Source organism: Drosophila suzukii, chromosome 2R, assembly GCF_043229965.1.
Source record: "Drosophila suzukii chromosome 2R, CBGP_Dsuzu_IsoJpt1.0, whole genome shotgun sequence".
Taxonomy (NCBI): Eukaryota; Metazoa; Arthropoda; class Insecta; order Diptera; family Drosophilidae; genus Drosophila; species Drosophila suzukii.
Window position 1 is genome coordinate 16,191,092 of NC_092081.1, and position 15,130 is coordinate 16,206,221.

Here is a 15,130-nt window from a genome sequence, read left to right on the forward strand (position 1 = left end):
TCCATGAAAGTGGTATACAAAGTGTTTTTCTCAGAGTCACACCAAGCGCGAAAATGTGAATTGAATTTCGCAATTGAATTAAATCGCCCAAAGCCGAACTAAAACCAGGCCCAAAACTATCAACCAAGAGCAGGACCAAAGCTGGACAGGAGGTGAGCGCCCAGAGGATATTCTTGTGTAACGCGTGTCCCAAAAAACTGCGCAGTAAAAATCAATACCAAGTGGCACGCATCGATACATAAATGTAAAACGGCCCGAAGAAAAGGGAAGATGTCCGACGACGAGGAGGATTCCGTGTCCGAGGGCTTCTCGGCCAGCGAGGACGAGTGGAAGCCGAGCAAGGACGCCAAGGGAGGCGAGTCATCCGACGACGATGACAGTGATTTCGATGAGCTGCAGGCGGAGGGAGGAGCAGCAGGCTCCAGCGGACGATCTTCCGCGGTGGCGGGAAAAAGGGGGTAAGTAGGGCATGCCAGCTGCAGGATCCTCCAATAACTCATGTGATCCTCCTTCCCAAGCAGCGATCACAAGCCGCCGAGCGGCATCAAGGGCTCGTCGGTAAAGAAACGCAAGCCCACTGGTCAGTCACTACGCTCCAAGCTGTACAACAAGTACCGACCGCCTCCAAAGACCTTTCCCACTTCACCATCCCAACAGCAGGATAACTCGCCCCGGGCTTCTGGTTCAAAAAACGTAAGAACGCCCAATGAAAGCGGTGCACGGGATCAGCACGACCCCGCTGATTCCAGCAGCGAATCCAGTGTGGAAGACTACCTGGTGAATCCCGCCGATCTCGATCTGCACTCCACCTTCTTTGCCGGCGGCCAGAAGGAAAAGGAGAAGTCGCCGGCGCCCCAATTCGATTGCAATGCGGGCATCACGAACCTCTCGGACTCCGGCTCCGGATCAGAGGACAACAACGAGAGCAGCTTCGAGGATAAAGCAGGCAATGCCTTCGACTTTCGCGGTCTCCTGGAGAACGCGAACAGCTTGGAGCGCACTAGGGATGCACTGAGCAAGCGGAATGTTACGGCCACTCCGCCGAGAGGCCAGGCTGCCACCATGGATGTCAATGCGCTGCTTGCATTGGGCGAGAACCAGAACTACCAGAGTGTGGAGGTAGAGGAGCGGGAGGGAAATCAGCGGAGAAAGGCTGGAGGAGGAGCACCACCAGCAGCTCCTCCGACTCTGGATGAACCGTCGCGCCTGAGCAAGACCAAGTCGACACGGATAAAGCGCCACACCAAGACGCGACCCGTGTCCACAGTGGTTGCCAATGCGGGCGACACCGATGATTCCGATTTTGAGGAAGTGGCAGGTAGGCGAAAATGCAAGTAGTTTGACGGCCAATCTCCAGGAAGAGATGGCGTTGGCAGGAGGCAGTGGAGCATGCTTACCCAAGTTGGTTGTGGCGCTGGCATTTCTGGTATCTGATGAACAAAAATAAGCTTCCAAATTGCTCTGTATGAGACTGTGTAGTTTTGTTTGTACTAAGTTTATTTGTCGATGTGAAAAGATAGAAATTACTAACCGACCTGTACAGTTGCGGTCCAAATAAGAGCATGAGTTTACATATTGTTATATTCAATTATATAGTGGTATTCAGTTAGACTGTTTTTTGTATAACAATTCTATAATTACTAATTTAACACATTTATTATAACATTTTTCTGTTCACGTTTATTGTTAACCAATGAATATTAGAGTTTAAAACGTACAATACCTATTTTTTATACTAAACAATTGTATAAATAACAGCAGAAGGAATAGCCCAAATATATAATGCTCTTATTTCAATCGCAACTGTATGCATGAATGTAAATTCGGAAGAGCCGCGTCAAAATAATGGCCATGAATCTACAATATACCTATTTACTGTAACATATTGTTAGTCGATTAGACTGAGAAACTAGCGTATGAGATGCTGATGAGAACGCTTTATCCAGTAACTTGGCTTACTAACCTATTTATATCCACTAACCAGGCCATGAGTCCGTTGATGCATGCCCTAGTTTAGGAGATGCCAAGCCAAATCCAAGATTCCTGCGGCATGAGGTACACAGTTGTCCGCAAAAAAATGTATTAGGTCGATAAAAGGATTAAATGGAAAATCATCATAAAAGCTTGTTAAATCAAAGTTTCTTTTTCAATATCAACAAAATCAAAAGAAATCAACTGAACATTTAAAAAAGTTTTTGCACTAGCTCTAGCTCAATCTGCGTGTTAAATGGATGAAAAGTCAAAAGCATAAACTTAATGTTTACGGAATTCTAAACGTGGTTCAAATGTCTGCACACACACACCTAAAAAAAATGTGTTAATCAACAATACTTTACTCAGAAAATGCATTTATTTTAATTGTTTTAGTGAGTTTTCAATTTCTGTTTGCCACGCTAAGCTAAACACGTCAAAGTCCAAAAGACTCCAGTTAACCAAATCAAAAGATGAAATACAAGAGGATTTTAAACGCAAAACCAGTAATATACAAAAATAATTTTTAATAGCTAGTAAAATGGCCTAGTCTACTATTTGTGTACTTACTTTATGGCAATTGCAAGTGTTTCACAGAAATTAACAAGTAGCTAACGAATTAGAACTGATGTTGAACGAATTTACTTTAGCAAAATTGTATTCACTTAACATACAAAAATGCATGCAGAGTACGACATCTAATTAATTAATGATATACTCTTGAAAAAACGATGCAATAAATCAAATAAAACTCGTAATTTTAGCGGAATTTAGTGAATGTTGATTGTAATTAACTCAATGATTGAAATTTAAAATGCACTTTAAATGATATAAATAAATAAATGCAAAATGTTGAAAGGAATCCATGCTCTCTGTCTGGGTGTTTTTAGCCTGCCTTCCCTGCCCTGATCCTCCCGCATTATCATCAGTGATGGGAATTTCCTAAGGATTAATATTTTATTACTGGTTTATTTAGGTAAAAATAACATTAGCATTTAGCATATTTGTTTCATTCATTATAACTTAATAACGTTCCAACTTTATTTAGTTTCTTTGTACAAAATTTAAAACTAGACATATTGAGAATCACCAAACCAAACCCTTTCCATCACTGTTTCTCATTCAGTTCAGTGCCATATCATCACCCCGATTCCAATTCCCTTTCCAGATGCGGATCTTTCCAGCGACGAGGACGAAGACGGTACCCCAAACATCTCCGGCGACCTAGAGATTCACGTGGGCCTGCAGGGACTTCGTCCCACCAAGGAGCAAAAGACCCAGCATGAACTGGAGTTGGCCCTAAAGCGTCGCCTCAACCGGGACATCAAGGACCGCCAGCTGCTCATGCACAAGGTCAGCCTGATGTGCCAGATTGCTCGCAGTTTAAAGTACAACCGCCTGCTGGGCGAGTCAGATGCCCTGATGAAGGCTGCCCTTAAACTCCTGCCCAGCCAGAATTCCTATCCCACGGAGCGGGGCACCGAACTGAAGTATCTTCAGTCACTTGTCACATGGTTTAAAACGGCTATCAAGCTGCTGAGTCCCAATTTATATTCCGAGCAATCGGCGGACAGCAAACATTCCATTTTGGAGTCTTTGCTGGAGCAGATCAAGCGCAAGGAAGCCCGCTGCAAGCAGGATATGATCTTCATATTCGTTGTACTTGCGCGGGGAATGGGCATGCACTGTCGTCTGATCGTGAATCTCCAGCCGTTGCCTCTGCGACCGGCGGCTAGTGATTTGATTCCCATTAAACTTAAGCCAGATGAGAAGAACAAAAGCCAGACGGCGAAATCGGAGGAGGAGGAGAGTAAGGCTGAGGATGAGGAGCCCACAAAACATAAGAAGCCAGTGAAGCCAGCAGCAGCAAAGAAGGAAAAGGTAAGCAGTAAGTCTACTGCTTCAAAAGAGTCTGAAAAGAAAAGCAAAGAGAACAGTCCGAAGAAGGATAGCCGTAAACCTGTTAGTAAATCATCTTCCACTTCCAAACCCACAAAAAAAGATGCTGAACCCGCTAAATCAAGTATAGCCAAGGATGATAACAAAGTTTTGAAACCCAGTCTCTCCTCTAAACTGGGTGAAAAAGCAAGAAAGCTAAAATCCAGTAGCAGTTACAGCAAATCCGATACTTCTGTTGAAGAGAAATCAAGTGTCCCATCCAGCCCCAAACCGTTAATAGGTAATTCAGAACGTACTAAATCAAGTTCATCAAAATTGGAAGAAAAGAAGGTTTTAAAGCAGAGTCTGTCCTCAAAATTGGTTGCAAAATCAAAGAACCAACAATCTTTTAGTTCCAGTAAATCAGATACTTCTTTTGAGGACAAGCCAAGTACCTCCAAGGCAGCTCTTAACATGTCTCCCATAGTAGCTAAGCCACAGTTGTCCCTGCTGAAAAGGGTCACCACTCATAATATGGCTGAAGCAGGAGATAGCAAGAAATCTAGGATCGCTCCATTGGAAACCTTCTCTCCAGTAGCCGGTCGCACACGCAGGGGCGCAACACAACGCAAAGCAGAGGAGAAACCGCAGTTGATTGGATCCCCAGTCTTACCCAAACTTGTGCTGTCCAAGGTAAAGCAGCTAAATGCCAAGCACAGTGATGCGGAGAATGCTAATCCGGCAGAAAACAGCGCCAAGGAAACCCGATCGCGAAGCAAGTCCCCAAAGGTACTCATTTCGCCGACTTTTCTTGGGGGCAAATCCGCTGCAGTCCATCCCATTCCAGCTCCTCAAAAGAGCCAAAAGAGCCCGGAAACCAAGGCCCGAATTTCTCCAAACTTTCTATCTGAAGCAGTACCAACCCGTCAACTGCGAACCCGTGACCAAAAAGCCAGTAAGCTGGCCATTCCTCAGTTGGATGGCGGTGACGATGCGCCACTGCCTAAAAAGCGCATTCGGCTGGACAAGCTGAAAGTTTCACAGGAATCCGACGAGGTGTTCGAGCCTGCGAAGCCGGTGAAGAAGGCTCCTGTACTGCCCAAGTCAGTGCAAAACCTGCGCAAAGATCGGCGAGTGATGTCCACAGATGATGAGGGCGGTTCAAGGGTTAAGTGTCGATTGGACGCCTCTGACATGTGGGTTGAGGTGTGGTCGGAGGTGGAGGAGCAGTGGATCTGCATAGATATGTTCAAAGGCAAACTGCACTGCGTCGACACCATAAGGGTGAGTCCCGATGACTTTGTAGCCTCTATCTAGTAACCATTTCCTTTCTCAACAGAAAAATGCAACGCCAGGATTGGCCTATGTGTTTGCCTTCCAGGACGATCAGAGCCTAAAGGATGTGACCGCCCGATACTGCTCCAGTTGGTGCACCACTGTGCGCAAGGCCCGCGTAGAAAAAGCTTGGCTGGATGAAACCATCACCCCGTATCTCGGGCGTCCCACGAAGCGCGACATTACGGAGGATGAGCAGTTGCGCCGCATCCACGCCAATAAACCCCTACCCAAGTCCATTACCGAATTCAAGGACCATCCGCTTTATGTTCTGGAAAGGCACTTGCTTAAGTTCCAAAGTCTGTATCCGCCCGACGCGCCCACTTTGGGCTTCATCCGTGGAGAAGCGATTTACTCCAGGGACTGTGTACATGTCTTGCATTCGCGGGAAATCTGGCTCAAGAGCGCCCGAGTTGTGAAGCTAGGCGAACAGCCTTACAAGGTGGTCAAGGCGCGTCCCAAGTGGGATAGGGTAATTACCTGGCTGGTTTTTGAAATGATATACTAAGTTTAAAAAATGGACTGTTATCTTTCAGCTAACTCGTTCTGTTATTAAGGACCAGCCACTGGAGATCTTCGGCTATTGGCAAACTCAGGATTATGATCCACCTACTGCTGAGAATGGAATAGTGCCGCGAAATGCCTATGGCAATGTTGAACTTTTTAAGGCCTGTATGCTGCCCAAGAAGACAGTGCACCTGAAATGTAAGTTAAATAATTCATTCCCGATCGCCATAATCAATTCCAAATTAAATTACAGTGCCCGGTTTGATACGCATCTGTAAGAAGCTGAATATCGACTGTGCCAATGCAGTGGTAGGCTTCGATTTCCATCAGGGCGCTTGCCATCCCATGTACGATGGCTTCATTGTTTGCGAGGAGTTCCGCGAAGTGGTGGAGGCCGCCTGGGAAGAGGATCAGCAGGAGCAGGTCCGCAAGGAGCAGGAGAAGTACGAAACCCGCGTCTATGGAAATTGGAAGAAATTGATCAAAGGTGTCCTTATTCGCGAGCGGCTTAAGAAAAAATACAACTTCTGAATTTTCTGATTCATGTCCGTATTATTGTTTTCTTTGAAGTCTCTTTCATTTTTTTGATTCCAATAAATTGTATGCTTTGTATTTATTTCGAATTCGTTTATTAATCGATTGTTTAAAAGTTGGTTTTCGTAAGTTTACATCGTTAACTCTTACCATTTGGTTTCAATTTTAATTTACAAAATTACTTTGTTTTCCGATTAAATTTGGAGATTTTTAAGATACAGAACGTTTAAAGATAATAAGATCATAGTTAGTTCGGTTATAGGTCCGTCAACTTAATTGCAGAAATTAATATTTAGCTGCATTTTTTAGCCTAAAATATTATCTTTACAAGAGCATGGAATGCTTTAGCAGACTAGAGAAATAAAGTGATTTTTAACCAAACACTCCGCATTTGATCGTTTGGCCAAAATAGGTGCAGTTACATACATATATGGTAAAATATAAATAAAAGCTTAATTTAAAATAAGAAAGTACAAAATCCGTATACGTATAAAAAAGAAGACTTTGGTTACACACTCTGCCGTCTACATTGAGCAAGACTACTTAGCCACTTTGACTTTTGAGTTTAAGGATATATCATGCATCGGGAGATGATATTTTCTTTTTATATAGGAGAGGAGTCTAAACAAATACATTTGGAAATAAGGTACATTGATATCTGAAGCTAATATCTAATGACAAATTGAATAGTTTTAGTTAAAAATTAAATCATAAAAAAGGCAAGATACTCAGGAGGCTGCCTCACTTAACTGGTAGTCCAAACTGTGGGAATAATTCGGTTTTACAAGAGCCGGGTAGGATTATAACCAGCTTATGCCGGCAACGAAGCAGTCAAGTTGGCCCCCGTGGTTCCATTGGAAACAGACCCGTTGGGTGATCTCTGGCGCTGTGGGCTGCTATGCGCCTTGAGGTACTCCACGAACATCCGCCTGGCCTGATTGAGAACCCGCGTAACGTCGTGTTTCCTCACCATTTTATCAAAGTGCATAGCTATCTCGTTGTAGTCCATGCCAGCTTTCATGATCGTGTTGCGGTGCTGCAGCAGCAGGGTCAGGCAGAGAAACATGAGGAATGCATTGCCTCCACCGAATTCCGAGGGCGGAGGCAGTGCAGCCGCCGTGGCGTTTAGTCCACTGACCCCATTAACATGCGTTGAACGTTGAGGGGATCTTGCGTAGGCGCTCTCGTCATCTGCGTTCGTGGCGATCTCCACCAAAGGCGACACCTCCACCAGACTGGGCTCAGTGGAAATGGGCAGAATGACCTCTGGCAAACTGCTGCTGTTGCGCATTCCCAGTGGATTGTGCCCATCCATGAGAAGTTGGCTTTCGTCGATGAAAGGATTAAAGGCATGCGACTCGCTTTGCTGGACGCTGTTGCTCTTGGCCGCCAGTCGCTGACGGCGTCGCATATGTAGCTCACTGACATCGGGACAGGTTATGATCTCGTTCTCCTTGAGATCCTCCACTAAATCCAATGCGTCCTTATCCAGCTTCTCGTACTCTATGTCTTCCCGCCTCTCGCTCTCCGTAAAAGGCAGTCCGAAAACCTGACGATCTAGATTTTCGGCCTCCAAGCGCAGCTCCCGAGTCATAGCAGTCGTCATGGGGTAGTACTCCTGGTCGGGGTCCTGATCTTGATCCGGTGTGTTTGAATCGTCCGGCTCGCACAGATGATTGCTCTCCAAATCCAGCTGCAGGTTATAGCTGCTCAATTCTTGTGCCTGCTGAATGGCCGTCGCGGCTGTGGAAGCACTCCAGCTGGTCTCCGGCTGCGATGAGGAATCGGATTCGTCCTGGGAGCCACCCAGTCCGCTTTTGCTTAGCTGAACCAGCGGTTTAGTGACCGAAGTCGATGCTGTTGCCTGTTGCGGCTGAGTGGCAAAACGATCGGATATACGATTCTTATTAATAGTTGCAAAATTGAGAAATTCATTAAAGTTTTTCACAAGCTTTGGCGGCATCTTCCGATCGCCATCGTCATCCCTTTCCCCATCAAAGGACAGCCCGATGCGACTGGTTGCTGCCAGCTTTTCTTTGAGATCCTTGAAGTGGCCACCACTGGAGGTGCTTACTCGCTTCATACTTTCGCTCACTTGGCTGGCATTCGTAGCAAGCTGTTTGGCGATAATGTTACTCACGGTCAGGATATTATTGGGCTGCACCTTAGACTTCCTCTCTCTAGAGTCCTCATCCAGAGTCGATGAGGACGAACTGCACAGAAAGGCTCGACCTGGCGAGACAGGAGGTGTTGCGTCGTTTCCATTTTCTGGCGCTCTCTGGGCATCATCCTTAAACGGATTGGTTTCCAGAAAGCTGGGCGATTCCTTCCTATCAAATACATCATCATCTTCGGTTTCCTCGCCGCCAGACAATTCCTGCGCCAACTTGATACTCGTGTTATCCATGGCGCCTTCGATCAGGGCCAACATCTTCGTCTCATCCAGGCTCTGATGGACCTTGGAAGAAGTTCGTCTCTGCCGACGAGCAGCGGCGGTCGCATGGCGCGACATATTGTCGTCTAGGCTATGATTTAAGCGTTTCGTATTGTCTAGGGCATGACCGGTCCCCAACGATGAACTAAGTGAGCTCAGAGAGGCTGATGAACTCTGTCGGCGCAGGGCGCATACCTTGGTATATGGATTTTCGCGCGGCTTGGTCAGCAGATAGGAGGGACTGGTCGGCGTGGCGCTATACGAGCTGGAGAAGGTGCTGGCGCTGTTGGGTATGGATCCATCCGTAATGGGTACGAACTCCTGTAGGTGAAGGATGATTAATAATTTTTCAGCGAGATTGCATCTCACACTAACCTTTTCAAAGAGTGGCAGCTCATGCTCCCCGCCGCTCCGGTAGCGCAGCGAACTCCACTGCACCTCCAGCATGCGCAGCGCATCCTCGAAAGGAAACTCCCGCTTTAGCTCCAGCAGCAGCCAACGGTAGCAGAAGAGTAAATCGTCCGCCTGCTGCGACTTGAGGTACTCCCAGAACTCTGGATCATAGAAGCTCAGTGCCTCCGTCAGATGGGCAAACTTCTGTGTCATCGCAATACCGTCCAGCATGAAGTTGCCCCGCACTCGTGCCATTATGGCACAGAAGCATATGTAGGCCTGCGCCTCGTCGTTCATGGTGACAAGAAGGGGTGAGGCAATGTCCGACATGCCCTGGCAATAGGATACTGTTGGATGGTTGAGTGCATATGTGGTGAGAATATTGAAGAGCGCCGCGATGTTCTGATTGTCATCGCTGCCTGCATAAAATGGATGCAGGCGATCCGTGCGCAGCACATCTTTCTTCACCATGCTGGTCACGTAGGCCAGCTCTCCGGCCACACTGCCTCGCTTGACGGCCGCCTTCCAGGTGTCCCTCAGTCGGCAGTACTGCTCAGACTTGCGACGCATGAACTCCATCCGCTGGTGCCCATCAAGGGCCAGCCCATTAGCGCCTCCGGGATAAACGTTGAGCAGATGCTTCCACACCACACGCCGCAAACTGGGATCAATGCCGCCCAGGAAGATGACCCTATGCAGCTCGTCCTTACGTTGAATCTGGCCCAGAGCGTCCAGAAACAGCCGGAACTCGCTGTCACACATAGGCGGTCGTGGCGGTAGATTGGCCATGTGCTCCTCCGACAGATTGAACGCTTTCTGCACGATGGAAAAGGTCTTCTCCATCTGGTTCAAGATGGAGCTGCCCAGTTTGGTTTGCATGTGCTGCACGTACTTCTGGGAGACTCCTAAGGACTGCAATGGTGACATCAACTCGCGAGCGGGTGCTGTGGGAGCGGCAGAGGTGGGTCCAGGTGCACCCAATCCCGAGGAGGGTTTACCCGGGGAGGCCATATCCCTCTCACATTCCCTGACAACCGTAAACGGCTTGACGTCGATCTGCAGGATGAGGCACGGCTCCGAGGCCGTCTGAATGGATATGTTGTGGATCCGCAGGAAGGCGGCGTCCAGATCCCAGTCAGAGCGCACGGCCAGGTAGATCTCGTTGCCCGCCGGGTCAAAGGCCTTGTACTTGATTGAGAAATCCGACTTGACGTCGAAGGCCTTGGCCAGCAGGGAATAGAGCACCTCCAGCGTGGTGATCTGCGGGTCCACGGAGAACTTCCGCCACTCTGGTCGTGCAGAAGTTGGTTCGCATTTCTAAGGGGATTCAATTGGAAAGAGATTGTTAGAGGGTCACCGTTTGAGCAGCTCCTTTGTTGTCTAGCCCTTCCGCCTTCTTGAACTTTCACTTGCCTTCACTTTCACCCGAACCGCCTCCCGGGGACAAATGCCTGCCATGTTTTCCGAGTCGAGTCTGGGTTGTTCGACGACTAACTCAGTTCCATTATTCCCTTTCCCGTAAGTTTAGCAAGTGTTGCTTAACTTAAAAATAAAACAATGAAGTTGACTAAAGAAGCTGAAATCAATCGATGTAGTTACCGATTTCTCCCTTGAACAGCTGATGGCGACGATAGGCTTAGATAACTATTTTTTAATATCGATTGCAGGATATGGTATATTTTATTGATATATTCTAAAATCCTGAGGTCGAGTCGAAAGTATATTTATGATCTGGTATTTAATGGTATATTTGAGAACATTTTTTAAAGTTGAAACTTTCAACTATTTTGAAGTATCATGGTTCTACTCAATTCGAAATTGGTAGAGTGAGAGGAGCCATTTTACACTCCATCGAGTTTGTCATCACGATTACTTTGAAATAGTGTTAACACTGTGTTTACTACATACCTCGAGTTTCAAAAGAAAAACAGGAAACCACTAAAAACAAAATTTAAGAGAAACACATTTATATTTTCTAGTCAAAATTCTATCTCTACTTAAGTGTTACGTCAGATTCTCCAGTGATAAATCGCCGAACAATGGCTAAAAAATTTCGAAATGTACTGAAAAAGTAAATGCTTTTGAGTTGTTACATGAAACCTTTTTTTTAACATACTGAGTTGTAGACAGATTCCGCTGGAACATTTTTCCACCTGTTGCAATCGTGCAAACATTATTTTAAGATAAAAAAAATATGTATTCGTCGTAAACATTTTGTAATGGTTTTAGTATATTTCTATATTTCGACTGTTTTGGGAGCGGATAATATTTTTTTTCTGTAAATTAAAAGGTAAACATAGTACTTGTCGACGTCTTTTTATATCCAAGTAGTGAACAATTTTCACAACGTTGCCTTGACAGGCAAACAAGAAATCGCAGTCTCGTGAACTGCAATAACAAAAAGTAACGTGTCACTGCCGTGCATCGTGTAAACTAAGTACTTTCGGTATTTTTGCCCAGGCGCTTTTGGCATTTTTTAGCGCATTACCTGAATTCACATTGCTTCGTGTATGTGTAATATAAATACAAGAAGATTAGTGCAAAATTGTTGTTGTTAGTTATAGTTTTTTGGCCGCCGTGTGCTAGCAAATGCATTTTATGCCTGGCCCGCGCACTTTGGCACTACATGTTAACTGATTTTAGGCCGGCGTGGATCGAATTGGGCTGGAAAGCGGTGCGTAACGGCGGTCGTCAGGAAACTTGGGTGTGTATATGTGTGTTACGGGCGTGTTTGTGACGTAGGCAAGCGAGAGAGAGCGAGCGAACGAAATTCCGTAGAATCCAGAAAACCATCCGATATCGGTGGTCGCAGTCCCAAGCCGGCTTTAGTAGGCGGGGCGGGGCGTGGCGGGGCTCGTACACCCACCCACCCATTCAGTGGAGCCAGCGATAAGTCCGCCGCAATTGAGATAACTCTGCCTTAATTTACGAGACACTATAGTCTGTTTATCTGTCCAATTGTACTCCCCATATATGTGTATGGTGTTTGTTTGTGTGTGATGGAAGCTCTTCACTGATAAATTCTGGCTCTTTCTTTTTTTTTCGCTTTTCAGCGATGTGCTGACAATGTAAGTGATATTATTATGCAAAATAATGCTCTTAACTTCCGCCGCCGATTGAGCTCTATATGGCCACCAAATTGCCTGTGTTTGTATGGCCCTCTGTGCGCCCTGCATATATGTACATATACTATCACTTGCGCGCCTTCGCGCGTCGGCGTTCTTATATCATAAATTGATATGTTAACTGCCAGAACGGCAAAGCAAACTGTATTACAATGGCACCATTATCTGGAAATTCACTGACCCTGCCCTGAATCTCGCCCAGCCAACATTTTGCCGATATGCATGCTCACTTGAAACCCCTTGTCAACTCAACTCAATTTTTTCAGATTGGCTAAGGTTTAATGGATGACACATCAGCACCATGGGAAAGCTACTATCAAAAATTTTCGGCAACAAGGAAATGCGAATTCTCATGCTCGGACTGGACGCGGCTGGAAAAACAAGTGAGCACATCAAAAGCCTTTTAAATTCGATTTTGCGTCCTAGATACTTCTGCGATGAACTAGAAACATATCTTAGTTGGGAACCAAATTTTCCCTATGACTTCGCAGTTACGTATTCAGATAGGCATATCTGACACTATTAGTCGTTCTTATAAAACAGAACACATCATTAAAGTGGATTTAAATGTATAGGAAACAGTCGTTCGATTAAATTCATCAAACGTTTATAATATAGGGTAACCTTCCCATCAATTTCTCTGGATGTTTTCAAGTGAGTTGTAATTAAATATTTGTTTATTCTTTCCCAAATTGGATGGGGAAGAAAACATTAACGTTGCAATAGCTAAAACTTACTAATTTCCAGATATTGAAAATTCTAAACTCGCCTTGACAGTTTTTTAAACTAATTAAATCAAATTCATAGATCTTTATATGTTAATAGACCAAAATCGAATTTAAGCCTGTGTTTTTCTGTTCATGAGCCTAATTGATTTATTAACTGATCTTTTCTTTAAACACCCACAGCGATTCTGTACAAACTAAAACTCGGGCAATCAGTTACAACGATACCCACTGTGGGCTTTAATGTGGAGACCGTCACGTACAAGAACGTCAAGTTCAATGTGTGGGACGTCGGCGGGCAGGATAAGATTCGACCGCTCTGGAGACACTATTACACGGGTACACAGGGTCTGATCTTCGTCGTAGACTGTGCGGATCGGGATCGGATAGACGAGGCGCGCACGGAGCTGCATAGGATAATTAACGATAGGGAGATGCGCGACGCCATCATACTGATATTTGCTAACAAACAGGATCTGCCTGATGGTAACTACTGTCTCTAGAAAATCGTTTCAACCTGCTAACGGATCTACCTTTTTTAACTTTTAGCAATGAAACCACATGAAATCCAGGAAAAACTAGGTTTAACTAGAATAAGAGATCGCAATTGGTATGTACAACCATCATGTGCCACATCCGGCGATGGGCTGTCCGAGGGCCTCATTTGGTTAACGTCGAACCATAAGTTATGAGAATCGTAATCAAGCATTTTTCTTATATGAATGTATATGGCATGTATTATTCGAAGCGAAGCAAAAGCGAAAATTATTCTATTTTATTTATACAAAGAAAACCAACCGCAAGCGCATAGTAAAAGCCCAATTCGTAATAACGAACGTACATAAAATACAAATGTTAAAAATGGTATGTAGAAGTCAGATATATATAGTGATTATATATATATACTCTCAATTAACCAACCAATATTCTCACTAGTAAAAATACACATTACTACAAATAAACGAAGCATCAACAATATAAGCAGTCGGTAAATACCGTAAAGTAAATTATGCGTGAAGCACAGAGACATACATAAAGCAAAACATCAACGGAGATTAGCCTTAAGTAAGTTTTTCTTGTAAATTATATTGATGAGACACGTAAGCAATAAGTTGAAAGCTTGTTTATTGCAACTGTTACTATATTTGACTTGATCGAGGGTGTAACGAGTCTTAAATAAATTGTAAATAAATATTCAAATTAAAGCCCATATACAACAACAAACGAAATAAAAGAAAACACCGAACAAACAATTGAACAAGCCTATTTAGATTAAAACTGAGTCTTCAAAATATAACGAAATAGTAACTGTGCCTTCCTCAATGTGTGCCTATGGTCCCTTATTATTTTCCTGAGTAGCTGTTGGGCTACTGTACTCCATGGGGTATTTGCCGATAGGAAGATAGATCCCTGGATTGCCAAACGAGGCATCATGACTTCAGTGTCAAACGCATTTGGTTGTAAATAGCGCTCAATTCGAAAAGTAAACATGCCACTTTCATTGCCATAACTTGGAGGGTAAGTGTACCTGTAGAAACCTGATTATGATTAGTTAAACAAGGCATGCAAAAATCTACCTTTGTTTGCCAATCATCCCTCAGTTTATGAAGAAAGTCTTTGACATTGACCTGAAACCGCTTTGTTACATTGGTATATGAATAAACAAATGAATTATATATTCTTATTTTTCTGGTATTTGTAGGTATAGGTATTAACAAGCAAAAAAATACGCTCGATAACCTTTTAAAATTTGTTGTCTTGTTTTTGCTGCTCACATTTTGTTACAGAAAAAACCTATATTTTAATTTTTGGATTACCCGTGCATAATAGTTTTGTTTAGAAGAATGCGCCGCAGTGAAAAACCATTTTGTATTTGTAGTATTTTATTCACAGTTCAATTGTCAGAGGTTTCATCCTTTAGATGACTAATAAAAGCCGCATAATACAACATAGCTACCACTAAAAGCTGAAGAAATAATGCTTAGCAAGCATGCGACTACAATTTTGTAGACGTCTCTTTATACCAAATATCCCCCGAAAAGTAAATTTCGGGGTCATAGAAGAAACCGGTTGAAAAATAAGAAGACGAATTAAAACCAAAGGGTTTATGGATTATATGCATATAACTTTTTAATGAATGATTTAAAAAAATTTTGGTTTGATTTTTTATAATTATGATCAAAACGAAGTCAAATCTACACTTTTACAAAATCTTTATAAACGTGGGC

The 15,130-nt window shown here is 44.3% G+C and overlaps 3 protein-coding genes across 6 annotated transcripts; 2 read left to right on the forward strand and 1 right to left on the reverse strand.

The window, feature by feature from the left end:
- On the forward strand, positions 1–6,307 carry Xpc (DNA repair protein complementing XP-C cells homolog). 2 transcript variants are annotated; one of them, XM_070994798.1, is made up of 6 exons: positions 1–458; positions 519–1,318; positions 3,140–5,133; positions 5,189–5,656; positions 5,721–5,889; positions 5,945–6,307. In XM_070994798.1, the coding sequence occupies exons 1-6, from the start codon at positions 271–273 to the stop codon at positions 6,220–6,222; spliced, it is 3,897 nt and encodes a 1,298-aa protein (XP_070850899.1). In that variant the 5' UTR covers positions 1–270; the 3' UTR covers positions 6,223–6,307. The 2 variants fall into 2 exon arrangements, with proteins under 2 accessions (XP_070850899.1, XP_016940807.3); XM_017085318.4 differs by having other exon boundaries at positions 2–458; positions 522–1,318.
- Positions 6,298–10,662, reverse strand: LOC108017981 (uncharacterized). The gene is made up of 3 exons (XM_065863928.2): positions 10,466–10,662; positions 9,035–10,369; positions 6,298–8,980 (listed from the first exon to the last, which is right to left on the reverse strand). The coding sequence occupies exons 1-3, from the start codon at positions 10,508–10,510 to the stop codon at positions 7,037–7,039; spliced, it is 3,324 nt and encodes a 1,107-aa protein (XP_065720000.2). The 5' UTR covers positions 10,511–10,662; the 3' UTR covers positions 6,298–7,036.
- An 882-nt stretch (positions 10,663–11,544) lies between these two features.
- On the forward strand, positions 11,545–14,225 carry Arf6 (ADP-ribosylation factor 6). Of its 3 annotated transcripts, XR_001767832.4 has the most exons (5): positions 11,545–11,756; positions 12,444–12,560; positions 13,086–13,388; positions 13,452–13,766; positions 13,839–14,225. XR_001767832.4 is itself a non-coding variant. In XM_017084893.4 (4 exons), the coding sequence occupies exons 2-4, from the start codon at positions 12,479–12,481 to the stop codon at positions 13,592–13,594; spliced, it is 528 nt and encodes a 175-aa protein (XP_016940382.1). In that variant the 5' UTR covers positions 11,545–11,756; positions 12,444–12,478; the 3' UTR covers positions 13,595–14,225. The 3 variants fall into 3 exon arrangements, 2 of the variants coding, with proteins under 2 accessions (XP_016940382.1, XP_016940385.1); XM_017084893.4 differs by having other exon boundaries at positions 13,452–14,225; XM_017084896.4 differs by having other exon boundaries at positions 11,549–11,726; positions 13,452–14,225.
- Positions 14,226–15,130: the final 905 nt, after the last annotated feature.

Coding starts and splice junctions, on each gene's coding strand:
- LOC108017981 (XM_065863928.2), bottom strand. CDS start 10,510: ATGGCAGGCATTTGTCCCCGGGAGGCGGTTCGGGTGAAAGTGAAG. Junction 10,370..10,465: donor CGGTTCGGGTGAAAGTGAAG/GCAAGTGAAAGT, acceptor GAATCCCCTTAG/AAATGCGAACCAACTTCTGC. Junction 8,981..9,034: donor AGCTGCCACTCTTTGAAAAG/GTTAGTGTGAGA, acceptor CTTCACCTACAG/GAGTTCGTACCCATTACGGA.
- Arf6 (XM_017084893.4), top strand. CDS start 12,479: ATGGGAAAGCTACTATCAAAAATTTTCGGCAACAAGGAAATGCGAATT. Junction 12,561..13,085: donor GGACGCGGCTGGAAAAACAA/GTGAGCACATCA, acceptor AAACACCCACAG/CGATTCTGTACAAACTAAAA. Junction 13,389..13,451: donor CAAACAGGATCTGCCTGATG/GTAACTACTGTC, acceptor TTTAACTTTTAG/CAATGAAACCACATGAAATC.
- Xpc (XM_070994798.1), top strand. CDS start 271: ATGTCCGACGACGAGGAGGATTCCGTGTCCGAGGGCTTCTCGGCCAGC. Junction 459..518: donor GCGGTGGCGGGAAAAAGGGG/GTAAGTAGGGCA, acceptor CTCCTTCCCAAG/CAGCGATCACAAGCCGCCGA. Junction 5,890..5,944: donor GAAGACAGTGCACCTGAAAT/GTAAGTTAAATA, acceptor ATTAAATTACAG/TGCCCGGTTTGATACGCATC.